The following is a 26,619-nucleotide window of genomic DNA, read 5'->3' on the forward strand; positions in this document are numbered from 1 at the left end:
TTAATCATAAGGGAAATATAAATCAAAACTACAATAAATACCATCTCACACCCATTAGGATGGCTACTATCAAAAAAAAAAAGTGTTACCAAGGATGTGGAGAAATTGGAACCTTTGTGCATTGTTGGTGGGAATATAAAATGGTACAGCAGCTGTGGAAAACAGTATGGCAGTTCCTCAAAATATTAAACACAAAGTTACCATATGATCCAACCATTCTACTTCTGGGTATATACTCAAAAGAACTGAAACCAGGGTCTTACAGAAAGATTTACACACCCACGTTCATAGCAGCATTATTCGCAATAGCTAAAACATGGAAGCAACCCAAGTATCCATCAATAGATGAAAGAATAAGCAAAATATGATATATACATACAATGGAATTTTATTTAGCCTTACAAAGGAAATTCTGACACATGCTATACCATGGATGAATCTTGAGGATATTATGTTAAGTAAAATAAGCTAGTCACAAAAAGACAAATAGTGTATGATTCCACTTACATGAGGTACTTAGAGAAGTTAAAATCATAGAGACAGAAAGGAGAATGGTGGTTCCCAAGGACTGGAGGGAGGAGGGAATGGACAATAATTGTTCAATGGATACAGAGTTTCAGTGTGGGATGGTGAAAAGGTTCTGGTGATGGACAGTGGTGATGGTTGCACAACAATGTGAATGTACTTAATGCCACTGAACTGTACACTTAAAAATGGCTAAAATTTTATGTTATATACATTTTACACCCCCCCACACACATACACATACAGTTGGCTTACTCATTATGCTAAGTTAAAGAAGTCAGACACATAAGGCCACACATTGTATGATTCCATTTATAGAAATGCCCAAAACAGACAGAAAGTAGGATAGTGGTTGCCAGGGGCTGGGGATGGATATGGATAAATATATATATATATATATATATATATAAATAATTATATTATATTTTAAGTTGGCTCGGTGCTTCTGCTTCCAGCTAAGATGGAATAGCTTAAAGCAAACCAATGCTTGCACCAAAAACAGCTAAAAATATATTCTCAAATTAAAAAAACAAATAACAACAAAAACCTTTTGAAAGCATTGAAAAGCTGCCTAAACAACCAGAAGTTGAAGGGAAGATTCCAGAGAAGGAGAAATCCAGAAGAGGTGAGCCAGCATTCTATGACCATCCCCCCCTCGCCCCCCCGCTCCTTTTTGCCAAGTCTGGGTGCAGGGGCAAGAAGCTAAGACTCTAACTCACCCAAACAGAGGCCTCTTAGTAAGACATAAAGGAACCATAAGAACTTTTGACAATTTTGTGGAGCTAAAAAGACAAAAGTTAGAGACATGAGGAACCAAGATCCTGGTGAGAGGGGACTGAGCCAAAACTCACTTCATTTTCTGTTCAAGTCATTTGCTTCATTCTGAAGCTGAATGAGATGGGAGTCTAAGAAGTTATGCAGAAAACCACTGAAAAGCAGAGCAGATATTTCTGCAATCTCAAGGTGCAGAGAAGACAGGAATTAGAGTTTAGGACCCACCAGAGCATTTGGGCCAAGTGAACACCTTGGCTCTCAGAATCTGTGGGATGGATGTCAGAAGTAGATAAAGGTTTATGAACAACGATCAGCTTTTATTCATCTCTTCATCTCTGTCTCACTGGATTAAGGTGATCAGCCCCACTATATCTGTCGAGAAAAGGGAAATGCTCTCTAAAGATATCATCCATAGTCTCTACAATTTTTAAATATACAATACCCAGAATTCAATGAAAAATTACCAGGTATGACAGGAGACAAGATCAAATGATCAAAAACTAAGAGGGATAAACAGACAACAGAACCAGAATCACTGGTGACCCACATACTAAAAAAACAACAACTCTGATAAGTGTGCAACAAAACAAAGAAAGAAATGGAGAAAATTAAGAGATGGAGAATGTCACCAGGTGATCAGAATATATGAAAAAGAGAAAGAGAAATTCTAGAAGCAAAATATATAATAACTGGAAACAAGAAGCTCTGGGAATTGCCAATAGGGTGAATTCAAAGAAAACCATCCCTGGGGAGATTATAGCAAAACTGTTGAAAACTAATAACAGAAAATCATATAAGCAGTCATGGGTGGAGCACGTACATTACTTTCAAAAGAACAATAAGATGACAATGAATTTTTGAGACATGAAAGACACTAGAAAATAGTGGAAAGTCTTCTAAATGTTGAAAGAATATAGGTAGCAACCTAAAATTTCGTATCATTCAAAAATGAGGGCAAAATAAAGACATTTTGAGTCAAACAAAAACACAGGATTTCATTTTTTGGCAGGAAATGTACATAAAAATAAATAACAAGGGAAGTTCTTCAGACAGAAAGATAGTGATCTCAGACAGAAAAGAGAAATGAAGGAATGAATGAAGAATGGCAAAAAGGGTATATGTGTGGAAAATATACATGAATATTGATTATAGAAAAATAACAACCATGTTTTATGGCATTTAAAATATATAGAATTACAATGCATAAAAACAATATCATAAAAGGCAGGAAAGAAGTAAACAGATTTAAAGTGTTCTATGGTCCTAACATAGTCAGGGAAGTAATAAAAGCAAGAATTTATGTTAGACAAGAACGCATACTATAATCTAGAAAAAACACTAAAAGTATCGTGAAAGATTGTAAAACTAACAAGCCAATAGGGAGACAATTGAATCATAAAAAGAAAAATAAACTTGATTAGTCCAAAAGAGGAGGAAAAAAAGAACAGAGATAGAAAATATATAGTAAGGTGGTAAGTTTTAACACTGTATCAATAATTACATTAAATATAAATGGACTAAACATTCCAATTAAAAGACTGGATAAAAAAACAAAACCCAACTATCTGATGTGAGCAAATGACGCGACTTAAATAAGAATAGAAAAGAAGTTGAAAGTGAAAGAATAAACACTAACAAGCACTATCCAAAAGCCAGGGTATCTGTACTAATAACAGGTGCAAGAGACAATAGGGTAAGAACCATTACTAGAAATAAAAAGGGACGTTTCATAATGACAAAGGGGTCAATATAAAAAGAAGATATAGCAATAGCAAATTGGTATGCACACAATACTTTCACTTCAAAATATACTGAAAGTGACAAAACTAAAAGGAGAAATACACAAACCTATTATACAATCATAGTGAGAGATTAACTAGACTAACTTACCTCTTTCAATAACTAATGCTGTAATAGCCAACAGACAAAACACTAGTAAGGCTAAGCAAGAACTGAATGAAATAATTAACAAACCTGAATTAACTTACATATTTAGAACACTTCACTCAACAATGATAAAAAATACATTCTTTTCAACAGCTCATGCATCATTCATCAAAACTGCCCATATACTGGACCATAAAGCAAACCTCAACAAATTTCAAACAACTGAAATCATTCAGGGGATGTATTTGACCACAGTGGAATTAAGCTAGAAATAAAAAACAAAAAGATAACTAGAAAATTCCCAGCTATATCTATACACTTCTGAACAATGCATATACTTCTAAATGATCCATAGGTCAAAAAGAAATAGAAATAAGAACATAATTATGTAACACGTTAGAAACTTGAGGCAGGAACTTCCACGTCTGGCCATTAGGACAGTAACTCGTCCTGAACTAGCCCTCTGAGGTAATTTAAAAAAAAAAAAAAAAATAGAAAGTTTGCAAATTCTTTGACTATTCTCCTGACAAGAGCTGAGGCCCCCTCCTCTTGAGTCTGGGTGGACTCATGACTAATTAAATCCAAAACACTGCAACAGAACTGACACCTCTGAGACTAGATCATAAAAGATGATGCAAAACAGACCTTGTGATTTGGGACAATGCATTTTGAACACTCAGCCACCATGTAAAACGTCTAACTCCTCTGAGGCTGCCATACTGTATGGAGACCCAGCCACATGGAGTGACTGCACACGGGAGTCCAGCAGACAGTCAGCAGAGTTCTCGACCACCAACCGGCATCAGCTGTCAGCCACGTGAGTCACTTTGGATGTTTAGCCTAGTCAAGCCTTCAGATGAGAGACCCCAAGGGAAAGCTGCTTAGCCACTGCCTTCCAGAATTCCTGACTTAAAAAATCACCAGCAAAACACAACTGTTTTAGTTAGTAAGTTTTAGGATAATTTGTTACGCAGTAATAGAACTGGAACACTCTCCCTCTGTAAACAGTGAGAGAATTGGACAAAATATTTGAGGAAGGCACTTTCAGGAAGCATTAAACAGGCTGTACAAAACTCCAAATGCTGCAAAAGGGGAAACTCGTGAGCTGAGCCCATGATCGTCCAGCTCTCTGACTGGAGACAACTTCCTACTGCAGCATGAACAGCTGGAGTCCAAGTAAGGCACCACCACTAAGCTCAGGAGGTAGGCATCGGGGTTCTGGGCTTAAACTTTGGAGAGAAGGAAGGGAGTTGTGCAAAGAGGAGGGCCCCAGAAGTCCAAGTGAAGGACTCTGCGAATCTACGACTACAGACATGGCTGTACTGCACAGGGTGAGATCACCCTAGCTTACCAGATAACAGCAGTTACAGGGTTGAGAGAAGAACTGAGGTACTAGAAGTCTAGCAGTGCTAGAGGAAGAGCAGGGCCGGGAGAATTTGGGAGTTGCCAACCGGCCAGAGTGGAAAGATCTCATTCCCATTTTATTAACACCCCTACCATCCAGCTGAGACAACAGAAAGGCTGTCCCCAGGAGTACAGTGTTTCTATACGAGACCTATACTAGATCCCTCCTAACAAAGTGGAAAACCAAACCCTGGCAAGATCGGTAGGGACAGAGAATTTATATATTTAGTGCTGCCAAATTAGATTTGGGAAACCTCTTGGGCTTTTCACAGATTGGCACTAAAAAAAAGCATAAAATCAAGGCTTTACAAGTTCAAGGTGATCAATTAGTACTTGAACTGTCTGCTAAAATTAGAAAAAACACTCTTCAGGGGAAGATAACAGATTTTTAAAAACTATTTAATAAAAAATCACCAGATATGCAAAGAAACAAGAAAATGTGATCCACAATCGAGAAAAATTCAATCAAGAGAAATTTAGATGGCCTAGCTGCTAGACTGCCAGCCAAGTCTTCCTGAATAGCTTACCCACAATAACCATGAGAAATAATAAATGTAATTGTTTTAAATCAATTTGGGGAGACTTATTGATGATACAATAATAGTAATTGAAACAGAAACTTGGTAGCTAAGGGGCTGCCACAATAAAAAATTAAACCATGGCTTTGTGTTTGGGATCAAGTGGTGAGTGGGAGTTGGAAGGGCCGTCAGGAGACTGGTAGTAAAAACAGTAAAAGCCTAAAGGGCCTGCAGGAGATTACTGACGAAGGTTTAAAGGAAAATGTTACAGGAAGCTAAAGGAAAGCAGACACTGTGTCAGCAAGTTTAGCAACTCCATCACCTGCAGTAACATGGAAAATAAAGATGAAATCCAGGTAGCCCTGTAAGAGGCTTTGTTATGCTCTCAGAAATATTTAGGGTAGTGCCTCACACACGTTTTCAAACACACACAGGCCTCCTAAAGAGCTTTAAGGCATGCCTAGCAGATCTTCTCCGTGAAAAACAGAGCTTAGGAAAATCTTCGAGTCGTATTCCATAGCAGCCTCCCAGGAAGGCCAAAGATTTTTGCGGGTGTAGCTTTTCTCTAATGAAGTAGATTTTATACGAATACATAAGTTTGTAAAGGAATTATATGAGTGTGGACTGAAAGGGATAGACAGTACAAAATGAAAAAAGGGGTTTGGACCTCAAAGTTCTAGAGGCGGTGGGCAGGCTGAGATCCAGCTGTAATCCAGGATACTATTTGTGAATGGAACAATTACTCAGAGGGCAAAACTAAGGGCCCAGAGGATAAAGCCAAAAGCACCAGAGAGACACTTGAGCTCCCAGTGTGTAATACTGAGTTCTACTCAAAGAACTGGCAGAACTGTGCTCAGTTAAGGCTTTCAGAATTGCTACAGATCAATGACGGCCACTCATTCCCTTCCCTCACCTACCCTCCCCTGCCCCGCCTTTGGAATGAGAACCCCTACTAGCCCTATCCCAACAACTTAAGTTGGTGGAGGGACAGATATCTTGTCTCTTTAGTTCATAAATCTTCAGATAAGAGAAACTGTCCTTAAGGAGTAGCCTCAAGAAACCACACCTGAAAGCCCCCTCCACACAGCATCTAAGTTAGACGACAAGACCTCGGACTTTGAGCTGATGCTGCGATGGGATGAGACTTGGGGGGACTTCAGGAGAGGGAACAATGTATTTTGCACGTGGGAGGCGTGTGAATCACGGTGGCCGGATGGTGGAATGTGGCAGACTGTTTTTTCCGAAGATGAATGCAATAGTATCTTCTATCCCACATGGTTTTCTACGGTATGACTATGATACTCCCATTGAGAGGAGATTCTAATTTCTCTCTCTTGACTCTGGGTGGGCTTATGACTTGCTTACAACCCAAAGAATAAGCTAGAAATGACAGTGTGTAACCTCTAAGGCTAGATCATAAAGGGCAATGTAGCTTCCACCTTTGTTTGCTATTTCAGCTGTGGCCACTATCTGACTGCAATAGAAGTTGGCAAGCTAAGTTTAAAATTTTTATGAAACTGCAAAGGTCCTAGAATAATCAAAAGAATATTTTAAAAGACCGACAAAGTTGGAATTTTTGCACTACCTAATTCAAACGACAGTAATTATGGTTTTTGCATGTGGATAGGCATAGCAATTCACAGACTAGAATCCAGAATTAGACATTTATGGTCAATTAATCCCTTACAAATGCACCAAAGTAATTCAATGGATAAACAGCCTTTTCCACACCGCTTGATATCGCTAACAGATATCAGAGAGCCCACTACCACCACCTCTCGGGCTAAAATAGGCCCTTCCTCCCTACCCCGGGGACTCACCCCTTTCCTTTATAGTCTGCGTGGTTCTTACTAAGACCTGAAGTTATTTTAGTAGTTTGCTTCAACAGCTCACCGTCCGTCTCTCCTAGAATGTAGCTCCTTGAGGGCAGGGATTCTTCGTCACCACAGTATCTCAAAAGCCTGACAAAAATGACTGCCACGCAACAGACGCTCAGTAAATGTCTGCTGAATTTTTTAATGAGCTAGTTTTTATAAAAATTTTGTCACTAGAGAAAAATATATACGAATTAAAAACTCCACTGAAATGCATCAGATCTTATTCAATATGTTCATTTCTCATCCGCAAGCACACATCGAAGTTCTCTGTGGACCAAGCTTTCCCTGACTATAAATGTCATGGAAAGCCAATATATTTGCCAACGGGCATAAAAGTTAAAATCTCATGCAAACCAAAATGTGATTCACCTTCAAAACAGTCATGGAAGCTAGTTTGAGGGGAAAAAAAATTCTCATCATAGTTGCTCCTTGGGAAGAAATAAATCTTCATAGCATTAATACGAAAAAGGCATTAGTGGATTCTAAATGAAATACATCTTTACAAATGAGATCTGAGAACAAGGAGACCAGTATCATTCGGACTAACTCGTAAAACAACCTAAGACATGGAGAGAAAGGCCAGCCTTCCCACTTAGCTCTCACAGGGGAGGGAAACAACTGCAAATCACTTTTTAAAGATCGCAGGACGGCACAGTGTTTGTCAGCCTCAGCAGTGCTGACATTTTGGACCAAATAACTCCTGACGGGGCCGTCCTGAGCCTTGTAGGATGTTTAGCAGCAACCCCAGTGCCTACCTATTCGATTCTAGTAGCATCTTCCCAGTTAAATAATCAGACAACCAAAAATGTCTCCATACACGGCCAAATGTTCCCTCATGGGCAGAATCATTCCCACGAGAACCACTGCTTTTAGCACAACCAAGGCTAAAATAGTAAAGAAACAATCATTTGTAAACACAACTACACATCTTTTCAACCCCTCTGAAATTCTAGCCTCGTGCTGCAGACAGATATAATTTTGACCCTGATCAGCTTCACGAGGAAGACTTAGCTATCTCTGCAACCACAGGCAAGAATTAGAGTTCTCAGCACACCAGTCGCAAAGCAGGAGCTGCTGAGAGAAAGGTACAAAGGGAACGGATGGAGGCTGCTACCGTGAAGGATTCTAGTTTAATTTCTGAACATTTAAAGTCAAGAGAAAAGGTAAGGCAAATGCCTGGCTCTACTAAAATCTTACAGACAATGTAATATCTAGAATTATTTCACAAAATCAAAAATTTAAAAATCCAAATTAAAGCCAAAGACGCTGATGAGACGCATGTTTGGATCTTTAAAATATGCCTCTCCCATGTCATCTTATTTTTTCACTCATGAAATCAATGTCTATCCAACAATGGGAAAGATTGCTTAAATTGACTATAATAAAATAATAGGTGTTGTTTTTATAAAAAACATCGTCACCTCAAATGGCCAAAACTGACTTCACTGCTCCAGAAATTTGAGCTGGTTCTTGAAGTGTTCCCCCACTTCTCCAATCACTCAGCTTTATTATTCCGTCAGCCATGAGAAAACATCTACCAATTTTGTTTCTCCTCGTCCGTCTTTATGCCAAATATGAATGCTGCCTCACATACTCAGCTTGATTTCCCATTCCTTCCAGCCTCCAAATTCCAGAAGCAACCCCACACCTAGCCATCACCATACATTAAGGCAGGGAAACCCCACTGCCCAGGGAAAGGGTGGAGAGAGAGCCCAGTCTTATCTGGAACTGGCTGCAGCTCATCCAAGAGCCACGTGCAACCCAAGGCATCTAGTGACTGGCAGCTGGGGACCTTTTACTCCGGGGGTGGGGTGGGGTGGGGGGGGGAGCCCTTCCTTGCAGACTGCCAAAGGCCTCAAGTGACAATAGGCTGGCCACTCTTTCCTCAGGAGCTCCCTCCCCTCCCAATTTTACCTCCAAGGATCTCTCATCTCTCTACTACAGATTTTTAAAAAGGAATGGGGTAGGGGTCTGAATGAGAAAACAAAGGTAACGGAATGTTTTCTTGGTTGTTTCCCAAAGTACAAGTGATCCAAACATGGGGAGAAATTAAAACAGAAATAAAGACTCAAGACTTTATTCCTGAAACTTCGGGATCACTAAAGGGCCAGTGGAATGAAGTGGTCCCGGATGCTGCAGCTGCTCGGTGTTACACAACCAGAGAGGTGTCAGCACTGGAGCTGGTTCAAGGGCCACGACTCGTGCTGGGCTTCCTGCTCTTCTTAGAGACACCAGCTGGCAGTGTCTCTGAAGGAGGCTAGAAAGCAATCTCTGAGCATCTCCAGTGAGCCTGGGAGCTGAGCGCTAGTTAGAGGGGCAAGCAGGACCTCTGCGTCCCTGAAGTGGAGATTTTAAAAGAATGAAGAGAGGGAGGCTGTTTACAGCCTCGGGGGATTGTGGCCCCGCCCTCCAGAGCTCAGGCAGGTGCAGGCCCACACTGCTGTTCCAGTCACACCCTCCTGGAATCCACTATGAATGGGGCAGACGCCCACACTAACACACAAAGCTTTCCATAGCATGCAAACTCCACTAGGGGCCCTTGGAAGAGCGTCCACAACAAGTAAGACGGGCCCAGGAGGGCAAACAGGAACACTACCAGCTCAGAGAGGGGGTTTGGGGACACACGCTAAGGTGATAATCCTCCACAATTTGTAACTGTTGTGTCTGGGAACCTAAGAGACTAGAGGCAGTAAAACTGGTCCTAAGGACAAGCAAAAGCATGCCAGTGACCCAGGGGGAGGGGCGAGATCAACCGAACTCAGCTTACTTTTCCATTCTACTGATGAACACCTTGCAGCACTGAGGCTACAAAACACAAAAAAATAAAGCCACAAAAATTCCCATAAGGATGCAGAGTTGAGAAAGGGCTGTGAACCAAGACGGGGGCTTCACAAGCGAACCTCAGACTTAGCAGCAGACATCATGCTGGGAAATGGGAGTATCCTGCAGCACAGAATTTCCTCCCCAGGATGCATTCAGAAGTACCTGAAACATTCAAATGATCCCTCAGACTCTGAAAGATGTTAAGAATTTCTGCCTTGAAAGCAGAGGAAAGGGTAGGCTGCGGAGCAGATGTGGAAGGCAGGACTCAATGACCAGTGCCCACTCCCCAGCTGAAAGAGACTATCATTCCATGTGTCAGCTCCGATTGAAAAATAAATATTTAAAAAAGAGCTTCGTTTAAAGTCATGTCTTGGCAAAACAATAAGCTACTGCACGCCGCTGACCTTCTGACTTGTCTCATTAGTTGAAACCTTAAATGTTAACTCTGAATGCAAAAAGCTGGAGCATGAACTCTGGGTAAAGAAAGACAGGTAAAGCCCTTTGTGACTGGCCATATTAAAAGTAAAACAACAAACCTTTTCCTTGGGGCCATAGAAAATTCAAAGGAAATAAGTACATATCTGGAAGCACACTGAAGCCTTGTTTCCTGATAGGTGAAAAGAAAGGAGTGATCAAAAGGAGAGTGGCTAGAACGTACGTCCTGTGGATGAAAAAGCCTCTGTAATAAATCTGTACCCTCACAGGGTGATCTGCCCATAAATTCCTAAGTGAGCCGATCCTGGTGTGGAGTCAGCCCCCAGGCCTACAAAAGGTTTCTCTTCACCTGAAGCAAGCTCTGTCCAGTGTTCTACATAATGATGTCATAATCCAATCATAGAGATTTCCCCGCCTTGTTTTCTCCCACCTCCATGCAATCTTCCTTAGTTCCCTCCTTAATTCCAAATGTATAAAAGAAACTACAAAACTGTAACTCTCTGGAGCATTTGAGATCTTGCTTCCTGGCGTGTCAGCAGTGTGGCTTTAATAAACTATGAACTTTTCTACAGGTTCGCATTTCTTCCGTTGACAGTGCTACAGTCTCTAAGCTGCCAGAGTACTGGGCGGTGGCACGCCCAGGACCTTGCACGCCACAGTGTAGCAATTCTATAGACCCCCTACCGTACCAGGTCACCATCAAGGAAAGAAACCTTATCCTTGCCTTCTCTCCTCTCCTCATGTTCAATCACAAATTTTGTGGCTACCGAAGGTACCTCAATGTCCCCTCTACTTCTTCTCTCCCTGCCCTCGTATTACCTGGTCCGGATTCCTGTGCCAGCCTCCAAATGGTCGCCCTGCCTCCTTGTGTCTCCCCCTCCAATCCACACTGCAGAAAGAGTGAGCTTTCTGAATCTGATCATGTCACAGTCTCCACCCACCCAGGATCTTTAAAAACACTTTAAAACTGTCCCTTATGCCCTGAGGATAAAATCTAAAAAGCTTCAGGCCTTTTCTGGTTGCCAGCCTCCGAGTTCTCTCCGCCCAAGTACCTCCCTCCAACCACCTCCACTCACACACCCTCTGCTCCACGCTCTCCAGCCCCAAAAGCACAGCGCTCTCTCAGGGGTCTCTGGCCTTTACTGACACTATGTCCCTCTTTCCCCATCTCTTCGTCTAACAGTTGTGTGACAGACTCTAATGACTTAATTCTAACTCATACTCTCTTTCAGGTTTCTGCGTAGACGTCAGCCTCCGGAAAGCCTTGAGCTTTTCCCCTTCTTATCTCAGCATGTGCCCGACACTGCTAAGCTTCAGAGCCTGTTGATACAACTACGGAGAGAAGTTAATACTAGCTGTTGCCATCTCTCCTGGCATGTTGTTTGGGGGAACTTCATTCAAACCTAGCACATCCTGCTTCTGTATCCTAAATCGGACCACAGGCCACCCGAAGACTTCAGAAGATGATTCAGAAAATACTTAAAGACCTTTCCTTCAGGAGGGTTGCTGGTAACTCTGAAGTCAGGGCAGGCACAGAACTTGGTGAACAGCTGCCTGCCTAGCACCGGGTCGATAGCTGGTGAGCCCTACTGGCTATGGACCCCACCCATCCCCAGTCATACTCAAGGCCATCCAACATCTGCTCTGGTCACCAGCTCTGCTCCCCGGGAACCAGACCACCAGCAGTGCTTGTCCTTCTTCAGCTGGATTTACTGGTGTTACAAATATTAACTCATTCAGTCTTCAAAACAGCCCTATTAAGTAGATGATGCTGTAATGATTCCCATTTTACAGATGAGGAAACTTGCCTCACAAAGCTATAAGTGGTAAAGATAGAATTTGAACCCTGTCAGCCAGGTGGTTGACCCGGCTCCAGAGTTTGTGCTCTTAGCTATCACACTACAGTCTCCCCTCTGCTCCCATATCCCAGAAAGTCACGTGGGCAAAAAGCAGAGTTCAGAGACAGAGCCACATACATACTCTGCCTCGGTTTACAACAAAGGGAACAACAACAACGCACTGCAGAGCGCTGGGTCAACTAGGTAATCATATTGGGGGATGGAACTTGACCCCTACCTCATACCACACAAAAATCAATTCCAGATGAATCATAGACCTAAGTAAAGTTAAAACATTAAAGCGTCTAGAAAATAATAGGAGAATAGCTTCATGACCTTAGGGGAGACAAAGATTTCTTAAACAAGGCACAAAAAGCACTAAACGCAAAGACGAAAAAATGATAAACTCAATTTCATTAAAATCAAAACATTTACTCATCAAAAACACAATTTTAAAAAAAGAGCACAAGACTGTGCAAAAAAAAAAAAAAGGAAAACCCAAACACCCCAAAACCAAGAAGGTGAAAAATCAAGCAATCTAGAAGGGAAAGACATACGTGTATACGTGTCTAACAAAAGGCTCATATCCAAATATAAAGAATTCCTATAGATCAATAACAAATAGGTGGAAGAAAAGAAAAATGGTCAAAAAAAATGCTCAGGCATTTCACGAAAGTGAAAATGGTCCTCAGAGTATATGGAAAAGATCTCAACACCTTAGGTAATTAGGCAAATGCAAATGAACCCCACAGTCAGAAGCCAGCTCCGTGGATAACTGGGAAGGACTGCTAACGGCCTACAAAGTCACCCTGAATAACTGTCCACGCATGACACACTTTACTGACACAGGTTTACAATCTCCGCCCCCAGCACACCCAAACTTTCTGCCCCTTTGTGTCTCTAAGCCCGGTGCACAGAAACTGGTATAAAAATTGGCACCACTTCATTTCCAAGAAGGAGGTCACCCTAAACTCTGACAGGCTATTCTGAAAAGTCAGTCCAACAACAGATATTCCCATTGTGTCAGAAGAAGGTGATACAACTTTCAGGGGAAGGAGAGAAGGAAGACAGGACAAATACAGACTTAAAAGATCTGACTTGAATCTGTAATGTAAGGAATGCTGCTGGCCATCTAAGTTGAGAATGAAACGCTGAAATGTGTAATAACAGGGAGCTATTAACTCTGTCTGTCTGTCTTAGCACCCACTCCACCTCCCCCCCCCCCCCCCCCCGCCCAGCCCTCTTCTCTGCTTTGGTGATTCCTTTTGGTTCCTAAAAACAGGCTCATCTTTCCCTGTCTTCATCCTAAACAAGAGTACAACAGGTTACAGACTTCTCATTCTGTGAAAAAGAACCTAAAAGCTCAGCAACGACTTGCCCAAGATCATAAAAGTTGAGGTGAAGATGGCGGCCTTGCCCTGAGGGGCGTTTCTCTCTATCACACACTAACCGCTGAAGCAAAGGCTTTCCCAGGCCATAGTTGTAGCTTGGCTTGAGCCAGTATGGACTGTACCCAATTTCTCCTGCATCATCAATTTCTCCCATCCTATCTGATCAATCCCACTGGCAAAAAGTTAAAAGGATAAAACCTCTCAACTTTTAAAAAAGTCTTTCCTTGATCTCAAATGCCCCTTCACTTACTGCCACTTTCCTTCTGTTTCCTTATATAGCGAAACTCCTCATGCGAGTTGTCTGTTCTTGGAATCTCCAATTCCTCGTTACCTGTTCTTGTTTGAGCCCCTGTCACAGGCCCGAAACTGCTCAGCAAGGGTACCATTGCACTGCTAAATCCAGGGCTCAATTCTTAGTCTTCATACAACAGGGCTATCAGGAGCCTTTAACTAACACAGTTGATCGCTCCCTCCTTGAAATGATTTCTTAAATTTGCTTCCACGGCACTTTTCTCTTGGGTCACCTACGACCTCAGTGGCCATTTCTTCTGTCTTCTTTCCTAGCTATCCTCATCCCGTCTCTATCTCTGAGTACTACTGTGTTGCCCCGAAAATAAGACCTAGCCGGACAATCAGCTCTAATATGTCTTTTGAAGCAAAAATTAATATAAGACCTGGTCTTATTTTAATATAATATAAGACGGGGTCTTATCTAACATAATGCCGGGTCTTATATTAACTTTTGCTCCAAAAGACGCATTAGAGCTGATTGTCCGGCTAGGTCTTATTTTTGGGGAAACACGGTAGTGCTTAGTCACTCAGATCACTTCTAACTTTTCTAATTCCTTGGATGACCTCATCCTGACCCGTGATTTAAGTACCATTTATATAGAGATAACTCCCACATTTTAATCTACAACACAGAGTTCTCTTATGATTTTCAAGTCAATACTAACTGCCTTCTCAACTCAGAGGCATAAGACATGTTTAACTTAACTTGTCACCAAAACGAAATTCCTGTCTGCCCCCAATCTCTACTCGAATCTTCCCAAATCCAGAAAATGGCATCTTCAAGTTGCTCAGTCCAAAACCCTTGGAATCCATCCTTATCTTCTCTCTCACACAATCTACATCCATTTCATCAACCTATTGACTCTATCTTCAAACGCATCCAGAATCCAACTATTTCTACCACCTCTACCAAGCCATTACCTCCCGCCTACACTCCTAACTGGTCTCCCTGTTTTTGCCCTTAGCTCCCGTATAGTCTGTTCCTTACATGGCAGCCAGAGTGATCTTTTAAACCCAAGTCAGATCAGGTCACTCCTCTGCTCAAACCCTCCCATTGCGCTCACCTCATAGAAGAAGGCCCCACAGTCTAACCCATGGCTTCTCTTCTACCTCCCTCATCCTGTTACACCTGCCTCAGCGACCCTGGGCTCCTTGTTGTTCCTTCCCTATACCAAGAAAGCTCCTGCCTTTGGATCTTTGCTCATACTAGAATCTTACCTACCTAGAATGTTCTTTCCCTAGACAGCCACCAGGCTAGCCCCCTTACTTCCTTCATGGCTCAACTCAAAAGTCACCTAATCAAGTGGGCTCTTTCTGAACCATTTTACATAAAATGGCATCACTCACCCTCAGACTTCACCTAGTCCCCCCTTCTTCATAGCACTTACCACCTTCTGACATACTGTTTACAGTACTTACTTGTCATCTGTCTCTATCTGCTAGAATGAAAATCCCATGGGAAACATTTCATTCCCTGCTATAGTCCCAATGTCCATGACAATCCCTAGCAAAAAGAAGGTGCTCAATAAATACTGACTGATTGAATGAACGCATCCCCTTGCCCTGCTGCGCTCACACATTGTGTTGTTCTTCTGATGTCCCCCGCTCTCTTTGAGACCTGCCACTTTTAGGCACTGACACTAACTGGGCTACACAGCTTCTTAAGCAACTGACTCCTAACAGACTCTACTAGGTACCTTTCTAATGAGAACTCAATTTCAACTAATGTATTTAACAAAAAGTCTAGTCTGATACTCTTATACACAGACAGTGGTCTGTGGGCTAGAAAATAGTCACTTGCATTCACGGAGAGAGGGATAACCTTATTCACTGAATGTTAATGGTTCATCTAAAGGGAAGTCTAGCAAAATGTCACCAGGTTCTATTCTCAGTTCTATCCAATCCCATTTCCCCCCATGACTTGGATAGCCATTAGAGATGACAAAATCCATTACTAAAGCTAAAAGAAGGCACATGTCCATACATAAGCTTGTATGTGAATGTTCATATGCGGTCTGACAATTAAGTTCGCGAACTCATCCTAGAAAAAGTGCTCCATACCTCATTGCTGAATATCACTACGGTCACCTTCGAAGTAGTCCCCTTGGGAAGCTATGCACTGATGCCAGAGCCTAGTCCACCCTTCAAAGCCATTTTGGAACTCTTTTTCTGGAATGGCCTTCAGAGCTGTCGTCGTATTACCCCCGATGTCCTGAATGTCATCAAAATGTCTTCCTTCCAATATTTCCTTTATCTTTGGGTAAAGAAAGAAGTCATTGGGGGCCAGATCAGTGAGTAGGGAGGGTGTTCCAATACAGTTATTTGCTTACTGGCTAAAAACTCCCTCACAGACAGTGCCATGTGAGGTGGGCATTGTAGTGATGCAAAAGCCATGAATTGTTGGTGAAAAATTCAGGTTGTTTTCATCTAACTTTTTCACGCAGCCTTTTCAGCACTTCCAAATAGTAAATTTGGTGAACCGTTTGTCCATTTGGTACAAATTCATAATGAATAATCCCTCTGATATCAAAAAAGGTTAGCAACATCGTTTTGACTCTTGATTTGGACTGACGGAACTTTTTTGGTGGTGGAGAATTGGCTGACTTCCATTGTGTACTTTGACGCTTTGTTTCAGGGTCATATCGGTACACCCATGTTTCATCACTAGTGATAACCCGGCCCAAAACATCGTCTTGCCTCTCTGAAAGGTCTTGGCAAACTTCAGCTCGCCTTTGCTATTTTTCATCAGTGAGCTCCTTCGGGACCATTTTTGCATATACCTTTCTTTCTCATGCCAAGATTTTCAGTTAAGATTTTCCCGACTGTTTCTCTATCGAGGTTTACTTGGTCTGCTATGCTTCTCACAGTCAGTGACGATTTTGATGCACAATTCGATGAATTTTTGCAATGTTTTCGTCAGTTCTGCTCATTACTGGCCGCCCTGACCTCTCTTCTTCAGTGACACGTTCTCTCCCCTCAGAAAAACCCATTTGTACCTTGCCATTTTCTTCATGGCATTATCCCCATAAACTTGGATTAACATGTCCCTGATTTCACTTCCACTCTTGCCAAGTATGAAGAAATTTAATGTTCGTTCATGGTTCTAATTCAAGCTCAGACACAAAAACACGCAACAACAATAATGAACGGCACTCAGCAAGACACTGCCACACGTCAACAAGAACACAGCTGTGAGACACTGATATACCAAGGTTATAAAACCTTACCGAGCTGTTTGCACAGGGCTGCCAATGTAAGCGCATGATGGCAAGTTCGCGAACTTAACTGTCAGACCTCATATTGTTCTTTATTTGTAACATAAAAAAAGGAACTACTCCCCAAAGAAACCCAGGAAGTAAACAAATTGAGCTATTCATACACAATGGAATGTTACTCAGCAGTGAAAAGGAATGGTCTATTGATATACACATGTATGAATCTTGAAATAATTATGCTGAGTGAAAGAAGCCAGACCCTCTGAAAGAACAAGAGAACAAATATACTATGTGGTTCCATTCATATAAAAATTCTAGAAAATATAAACTAATCAATAATGACAAAAAGCAAATCAGTGGTTCCTTAGGGGCAGGGTTATAGGGCAGGGAGGGGAGGGGAGGGAAGAACCTGAAAGAGGCAGAAGAGAACTTTCAGGGGTGATGAATATGTTAATTCTCTTGATTTTTATGATGGTTTCAGTGCTCTGTACATAGCATATAATTAAACCTCAGCAACGCTGGAAAAACATGGAAATAAAAAATCCAGTAATTTTTGAACTGTATAGCATTCTGACTATACTGCCTCCATGGGATATATTAAAAGAAAAAAACTGCAAAAAATCTTGAACTTTGCTTAATTCATTGTTTGTAGTGGAACTATTTGAAACTGTGGAGTGTACTGCAGAACCAAGCAAATGAGTAAATACATTAATGTTGCTGGGAACCAGGTTCTTGCTGTGGGAGGAGATACAGGCATGGAATGGGAGACGGATTAAAATTTAAAGTATTGTTATGAACAGAAGGTGTTTTAAATAAATGCATCTCCTAGCTCTACCCACCAAAAGAGCTTACAATCAATTATACCCCAGCAGTTCTGAGCACACATACAGCCCAGATTTGGTTTCTAAACACCATCCCCCATAAAAGAAACCAGGTTTCCTTCGAGAAATGGCCAGTTCCTGCATTGCAACAGAGAAAACACAAGCTAACCCTGGAACATACCGTTGTGCCAGGGAGAAATGGAAGTGCTCACTAACTGTAGGGGTCATGTCAAAGGAAGACAGGAGTCAGCTGGGAAGGGCTCCCACTAGCCAAACCTGGGACAATTTGAGCATCAAAATGAACAACAGGAATGGATTCTATCACGTTTAATTTTTTAAAAAGAATCTGAGACCCTACTGATATTCAAAAAAAAAAAAAAAGTAAAGTGAGAAGGGAAAGGTAACCTTTACTAATAATGCAAAAAATGCAGAAGAAAGATAGAATCAGAAAAATCACCATTTTGTAGTCACCATATTAATAACTGATTCGGCAAGAATCATAACTGAAGCTGAAAACAGTGGGTGAAAGACTGGAGGCAGGATAGTCCCATAGTTTTATATTCAAGCAAAGTTGAGAGGAAGGCATAGAGATTTCCGATATGTCCCTGGCCCCCCACATGTAGAGACCCCCCCCCATTATCAACATTCCCACCAGATGGTACATTTGTTAAGACTGATGAACCTACACTGACACATCATTATCATTCAAAGTTCATAATTTACATTAGGGTTCAATCTAGGTGTTGTACGTTTCATGGGTTTAGACAAATGTATAAGGACACATACCCACCATTATAGTGTCATACAAAGTAGTTCTGCTATCCTAAAAATCCTCTGTGCTCTGCCGATTCACCCCCCGCCCCAAACCCTTGGCAACCTCTGATCTTTTTACTTTTATCTTTTAAAAATAAAAACTTTAGAGAAGTAAAAAAATAAATTAAATGCCATGGAATTACAAAATAATTCTGATTTTGAAGAACTCTAAATGGCACATGGAAAAAGGAATATACAATACTATTACAGTTTTGTAAAAATATACATTTACATAGAAAAAAGATTGAAAAATATATAACAATACATCAGCACTCTTGCTAACTCTGGCTGCTAGAATTATGGGTGATTTTGTGTTTTTTATAATATTCTGCAGTTTTCCAAAATTTATTTAATAAACCCATGTTACTCATAACCAGCAAGTTATTGTTAAATAGTAAAGTCAATAATCAGTTTGGCATTATAGATTTTGAAATATCTAAACTCCAGACACACTCTCCAAAGAAGGATCTAGGACATTAGGTAATCACAGGGTTCACAACATTTATTTAAAACGATTTTTAGAAGAGGAAGAAATCTAGGCTCAAAATAGGGATGTCTAAAGTGACAGAAAGGCCCTAATAAATGATGAAAACTACAACCTCATGACCTAGGCTGTCTCGGGAAGCGCCCTAGGGGCTTCCATAGGAGGGAGAAACAAATTGGCTAGGATTCCCGTTAGAGTGCGGAAGCTACTCCTCCCAGGTACAATTCTTTACGAAACAAAACCCACAGGTTCTGATCTTAGTAAAAAACCCTGGAGGCTCCCCTACGCTTCTTTCACTTCCAGCTGCCCAGAGAGCATGACTTTCCTGCAGACTACTACTAATTACTGGTATGTACAGAACTCACAGTGAAAGTCTGAAATAGCATCTGTTAGAACCCAAGCAAATAAACCTTGGGTCCCAGGTATAGCTCAAACCACCACCGCTGGAGCTACAGGCTTCGGCCCCTCTATCTCATCCCAGACCACTCGGCCCTTTGCTCTCTATGCTCCAGCCATCTTGGCCTCTACCTTCCTGATTCTTAAGCAAACAAATCTGTTCCCACCCCAGGGCCTTTGCTCTGGCCCTCTGCCTAGAACACTTCATCCCTGATTCTTTATATTGCAAGCAAAGAGGACAAGTAGAATGGGGTCAGAGAAAAAGCAAAAAGCAAACTCACTGCAGGAGAGTCAGAGACCCAGGGGTTGAGAAGGAGACCAGCTTCACTCACCCAGTGGTCCAAGGTAAAGGAGGTCAGCCTGAGGCCTAAGTTGACATAGAGGAGGCTTTCTGTCAACAAGGAGGCTGTGAAGCAGGTCCCAGAAGGGACGAAGCATGCCACATATCTATCTGCAATTCTAGGGTCCTGCTATCCTGACAGGCCATATAAAATAGACAATATGGAAGAAAGAGGGCCTGTATGTTCTGAAAAGATGTTCCCATCAAGCCAGTCTGCGTCCAGATCTTGACGTACTTAAACCAGAGCTGCTCCAACTTTTCTCCTGAGGTGTCTGAAATGTGCCTGACAAGAGACTGGACCTGAAGCTGAGCTAGAAGCAAATACGCAGCCAGAAAAACCACCGCATAAGGAAAGTCAATTCCAGGGGGGATCAGGTTTTGAGCCTCTGTCTCTAATAACGACAGACCCCAAAGGTGCTGACACTCAACTTTCCCCATCATTCCAGAAGAAAAGAGAAAGCCCAGTACAGACATCAAGAGAAAGGAAAAACAGGGGAATGAAAAACCAAAGCTACAACAAAAGAACAAGACAAACAAATGAAGGAACAAAAACTCAAAAAAATAGACAATAGTCTAGGGGTTACCAGAGGGTAAGGGGTTCGGGGGGCTCTAGAAGAGGGTAAAAGGGGTCTAATATATGGTGATGAAAAGAGAATTGACTCTGGGTGGTGAAAACACAGTGTGAGATATAGATGATGTAATACAAAATTGTACACCTGAAATCTATGTAACTTTACTAACAATTGTCACCCCAATAAACTTTAATTTAAAAAAAAGAAAAGAAAACCCAAAGCTGAAATTTCTCATTACATGCCATGGGTCCCTATCATGTTCTAAAGGGAAAGCACTATCTCTATCCCATTTTTCTTTTTTTTTTTTTCCAACTGAGCCATCCGGCCCTCAGTGACAGCTCAACTCAAGGTGCCGTGTTCAGGGGGCACAGCCCACTATCCCTTGTGGGAGTCGAACTGGCAACCCTGCTGTTCAGAGCTCGCGCTCTAACCAACTGAGCCACCCGGCAACCCTCCATCCCATTTTTTTGAAGACAAAGTCATGGTGCTTTTCCCCAGTAGCCAAAGCCTCTCTGTTCTGTCACAGCCAGTTCCTAGACTAAAATCCTAGCGGTCAACATGCAAAGGTCAAGGGGGAGACAACGCCCCAACTTACTGTGGCAAAGCTCAAGATATCTTTAACGCCCCCATCCACTCCCTGTTCCAATCTTCACACCTTTGTAAAGGTTTCATCATCGTCCCAGGCTTTACCTAGACCTTCTTCAACCGGCCCCACATAGCCAATAAATCCTGTAAATCACACTGCAACAAACCTGACTACTTACTGTTCCTGTGCAGGTCAACTGACGCCAAGAGTTCACAACCTCATTAACTCTTCCAAGTTCTCCCACAGACCTAACTGGCCTCCCCCGTGTACAGGCCATCTCTCTGGCCACTGCTAGGACAACAGTCCTAAAAGCAAAGGCCTATGGATGCTTCTCAGTGAAAGGCAGCAGAGCCCACGCTGCCTGAACTCCTCGGCGATGTGACCGCAGGTCACCCACCACTCCAGGTCCGCTCTGGTCATCCGCCTACTGTGTCGGCTTCTACACCAGATAAGACAGCTCCCCGGGCTCCGGCCCTGCATACTTTCCCTTCTCCTTTGACTTTATTCCCGCTATACTTCTAATCGTCTGCGCATCTCTTCTCCACAACGTCACCAATCACCTTCTTCCCTCAGAGAACAAAGAAAGCAAGCAAACACATCACAAGCAAGGGAACTAAACGATCTGTGCTCTCAGAAGCAGCACGGGTTTAAAAACAGAGCACTGCCTTGGAAACCGAAGGCCACTCTAGCTAAACTACAGAGTGAGCCACTCGCCTTTCTGACCTCAGTTTCATCATCTGTATAACGTATCTGCCCTCCCACCCACCACACAGGATTATCAAGACAATCAAGTAGGAGAAAGTGTGTCAAAATGCTTATGGGGACAAAGCTAGTACTTAAAGGGAAATTTATAGTTTTAAATGCTTATATTAGGGGGTAAAGCCTGAAATGAGCTTAAGCACATTCCTAAGAAGCTTGAAAGTAATGCAAAACAAACCAAAAGAAACAGAAGGAAGAATATTGTAAAGTAGAAATTACAAAGAAAACAAACACAAAAGAGGGGCACACCAAAGCCAAAAGACGGCTCTTTGAAAAAGTTATTAAGGTTGTTCAGATGTTTCTGTAAACTATGGGGAAGCAATATAAAAGCGAGCTATTATTATCCGATAGGAATGAAACCTCAAATAAAAAGGGCTGAAGTAACAGTCTCCTTTTTGAAAGGGTTTCTCCACCTCAGCACGACTGACGTTGAGGCTGGATAACTGTGTGGAGGAGGGGCTTGTCCTCTACAATGTAGGGTGTTTCACAGCCTCCCTGGGCTCTACCCACAAGACACCAGCAGCACTCTTCCCCCACCCTAAGAGTCGTGACAACCCGAAATGTCTTCAGACATTGTAAATTGTCCCGTGGGAGGCAAAATCATTCTAGGCTGAGAACCACTGCTCTAAGAAAACAACAGGGCCACCTCACACGATGCCAACTAAGACTAGATTATTCATAGCTATTCCTAATTTTAGAATCGCTGGTTGCGCTGCCCATCAGGCCTGTGGGACGGCCAGCAGGCCAAGGCAGCGAGGGCAGGACTGAAGAGATGTCAGCAAAACTGCACAGTGTTCAAAATGAGAGGACAGAAAAGCTTCAAGAGCCAAAACAGAGTTGTTGAGTTGCCACAAGTAACAGAAGTATCACTTTTCCTGGGCGGGGGCGGGGGGATTGAGCAGCTCTAACACTACAGTGAAACAGAGAAGTTAGCTACCCAGCAGGGCAAGAGGAGGAGACAGTACCTGCGGACATGTTTTATCACTCTGAACTTCATAAGTAACGAAAATACATCATTTTAAATTTTTAAAAAATTATTTCATCGGAAAATTGTATAAATCTTTTTTGAAAATACTCCAGCTGCACAGCTACACTATTTTGGGACAAATCACAATTGAATTCTTGCACTTCTAAATGAATAATAGGAAAGTCCCGGGAAGCATATCATGTAATTTTTGAATAATTAAGAATCTGAAAAGGAGAAAGGATTCCAAGAAACAAGAGGGTCTTGCGCGTGTGCGCAGGTGTGTGTGGGTGTGTGTGTCTCCTTTATACTCGCCAGCAGCACCTAAAATTCAATCTAAACCTGACAAGAGTTCTAGGGCTATCTGACAATATAAGTCTGAGGAGCCAAATGATAAAAAGCAGAAAGTGCTGCAGACACCTGGGGACTCTAACAGCAACTGGGGCACTGCGAGAGCCCAGTCTGCCGGTCACCCCCACACCACTGGCTTCCACTATTTCTACTCATTCTACTTCACAGGAAGGAGCTACAGGACCAGCTGAGGGGGAGATTCCAACTGGAGAAGCTAACAGTGGAATGAAATGGTGATTTCCCTGCCAGAGACGAACTGGAAATGTGGCCGAGACTTCGAGACACCACAAACGAGGGAAAACTGATCCCTGACGCACATGGCAGCTGTTAGGAAGAATGAGAGCAACATCAGGAAAGAAAGAGGATCCATGTTCATCGTCCTGGAATCTGGAGAATGGCCGAGTGTACTTCCCCAATGCAAGGTCCCATTCCTCTAGGATGGTCTGTTGTAAAGAGACAAACTTGATTCCTCAGTCAAGAGGAAATGACAGACAACTAAGTTCCATGCATGTGAGGCTGGAATTAATGAAGCAGCTCTGTGGCTGGCCGGCTGGTCTAACACTAAAGACAAAAAGAAGAAGTCCAGGGTTACTCCAACAAGTTGGCAAGCTGAGCAAACCAAACAGGTGTCCAGAGGGGGCCTACCAGCTATGGAGGTGCAGTTCTCTCCCAGCAGGAGCAATTTACAGTCACTGGAGCAGCTGGAGGCAGAGCGGCGCTGCAGGAGATGCAATCAGCTTTCTGGAGTTGGGACCCTACCTGAGAATCTCTCCCCAAGTAAACCCCGCATGTCCACACGAGCAGAACTGTGAGTGTAATTTCAGGAAACTCACACCACTCACTGTTACCCCCGCGCCTACCTGCGGCTACGTCATGCGTCCATGACCCCCAGACCACAAAGTGTGACCACAGGGATTCTGCCAGTGACCCCTGCATGACTTGGGCAAGTACTGTGTTTCCCCCAAAAAAGACCTAGCCGGACAATCAGCTCTAATGCGTCTTTCGGAGCAAAAATTAATATAAGACTCGGTCTTATTTTATTGTAAGACCGGGTCTTATGTAACGTAATATAATATAAGACCGGGTATAATATAATATAGTATAGTATAGTATAGTATAGTATAGTATAGTATAGTATAGTATAGTATAATACAATACAATACAATACAATATAATATAATACAATACAGGATCCTGTATTAATGTTTGCTCCAAAAGACGCATTAGAGCTGACTGTCCGGCTACATCTTATTTTCGGGGACACAGGGTATGCTCCCCTCTCAGGCTGCATGCCTGTCAAAGACGAACGAGCTAAGTAAATGCTGAAGGTCCTTGCCGCACTAATGCAAGGCTTCTGCACAACAATCCATTTCCTGGGCCATGAGCTCGTTGCTGCCGTTTGCAGTCTGTCTTCTCACGATGGGTGACCTAAGAAATCCGACTGGAAACACCACGCTCTCCCAGCAAAATTCTATTAGAAGAAAAGCTGAGGCAGCCGGGGCTCCCTGGCACTCACCTTCCAGCAGGTCTTCTCCGTCCTCCTGGCCGTGCTCCCCCACTGCCACCTCCTCCTCCTCCTCCTCCTCCTCCTCATCCTCCTGGTCCACGTCCGGGTCCAGGTCCGGGTCGCTCCCTGAGGCGGATTCGTCTGACATGGCTCCCAGAGGTCCTCAGTGGGCATTACCGACTCATGGTCCACTGCGGGGTCCTGGTGGGGGGGGACGACAGGCATCAGAGTCACCAAGGGCTCCACCCACTCGGGAGCGGGAACCTTCCAAAGGGAAAACGCCAAGGACGAATTCCCTGGAGCTTTGCTAAGCAGGGCCAGCTAACTGTACCCAGTACCCTGGCCCTGCCATACATGCTGCTGACCCTCGGCCCAGCTCAAGCTTCTCTTAGTTGCTTAGACAACATCTTCAAGTGACCAAATAAACACGCTTACAGACCTCAGCATTCCCGTGTGTCCATTCCTTCATGCACCAACTATTCCCTGAGCACCAACTCTCTGTAGCTACATATACACATGCACACGTGGCTCTATAATCCCAGGCTCTATACTGGGCTTTGGGGACACGGTGCGAAGCAGAACAAAGTATGGTAGGGAGCGCTGGAGGAGGGCGTGTGCCAGAAGGAGCTGCTATTTCATATGGGGTGCGGGGTGGGTAGGGAAGTTATCACTGAGCAGAGGCCGGGAGGAAGAGGGAACCACAGACATCTGGAGGGAGAGTGCTCCAAGCAGAGTGAGCTCAGGCACAGGGAGTGGGCCTGCCTGGACCAGGCCAGGGTCCCGCCAGGGAGCAGTACAAGGAAGACAGTCCACTCTCCCATCACCAGAATGAAGGGCTGCCAGTGGCCAGCTGGCTATTCATCACACTCTCACTCCTCCAAAGCATGTGGAGGGCTCAGAATGCGCCCGTGCCCGCCTCTGCTCTCAGGCTCTGTCCTATCTGCGGGCTCAGTTCCAGATCCGTTTCTTCCAAAAAGCCTCTGTCCACTGCACCAGGCTTTGGGGATCATACTCCCTCTTCTGAACTCCGTTAGCCATGCTGACCTTCACCGAAGGCTGCAGAGAGGCGGTCTGGCAAAGGGCTTTGCCTTCTTTGGCTTGCGTGCCTTCTCCTGGACCAACAGGAGACCTCTGTGGGATCGGATTTAGCTGGGAATTGTTTCTTTGTATCCTGGAGCTAGAAGCATGTCCTAATTCAAATCCTTCTTTCATTCACATTCACTTGCTCATTTGCCAACCTGCTCTGTCTAGTATGTGCCAGGTACTGTGCACGTCTGTCTGTCTGCTTCTCTCTCCACTTTACTAATAGCTACAAAGGTCATTTCATCTTGCGGGGTCAGGGGGTGGGGGAATGGGGGTGGGGAACCAAGGTAAAAAAGCTAGATGGAGCGCTCTGTGAAACAGCAAACATAGCAAAATCTTAACATAAACATTCACGGACCAGTTCTTTCCATTTTTTCTGTATTTTTCAAATTTTTCATAATAAATGTGGGGCAGGCGTGTAAGATAAATAATCTGTTACAAGACAAACTGCTGCAGACAACCACATCAACAATCCCGCCATCATAAAATTTCTCCCATCTCCCAAAATAAAAACTGAAGCAAGTCTCTAATTATTCAACACAAAAACTATTCCAGAACTGAAATCTCTTATCAAGGTGCAGACACAACTTGAAACAATGTCTATGTTCTCCTGAACAGAAAGAAACAAAATGAAGCAAGCTGGCTCCTTTGGAGCTTTGGAAAACTACAACTTAAGTTTAAGATCACTGCTCAGTTTAAAGCCACAGGAATGATGAGTGTGTCACATACCTCGCCTCTTAAAACAACTAAAGCAAAGAACAGCTGTGAAATAATTTAGTAATAAAATTAAAATTTTAGCATTAATAACACACTTCCAAAAACATCTCCTAAGGGCACTAAGGCACAGTGAAAAGAGGTGATCCACAAATCCAAATTCATATAACTAATGCTGAGCTATCATTCATCGAGTGACAAAGCAGAGACCAAATCTTTTGAGGGAATGACTACCTGGTGTCTTCAGTTCA

At 43.0% G+C, this 26,619-nt stretch overlaps 1 protein-coding gene across 2 annotated transcripts in view; it reads right to left on the bottom strand.

Annotated features, from left to right (window-relative positions):
• Positions 1 to 26,619, bottom strand: part of RAD54L2 (RAD54 like 2) — a 90,935-nt gene that overhangs the window by 32,030 nt on the left and 32,286 nt on the right. For both annotated transcript variants that reach the window (XM_019753294.3, XM_088798109.1), the window contains exon 2: positions 24,581 to 24,772. In XM_019753294.3, coding sequence (XP_019608853.3) covers positions 24,581 to 24,719 — 139 coding nt within the window. In that variant the 5' untranslated portion in view covers positions 24,720 to 24,772. The remainder of the gene's footprint in view (positions 1 to 24,580; positions 24,773 to 26,619) is intronic.

The sequence above is a fragment of the Rhinolophus sinicus genome, chromosome 5, assembly GCF_057876585.1.
Source record: "Rhinolophus sinicus isolate RSI-liver-muscle chromosome 5, RSI-T2T, whole genome shotgun sequence".
In the NCBI taxonomy this organism is placed as follows: Eukaryota; Metazoa; Chordata; class Mammalia; order Chiroptera; family Rhinolophidae; genus Rhinolophus; species Rhinolophus sinicus.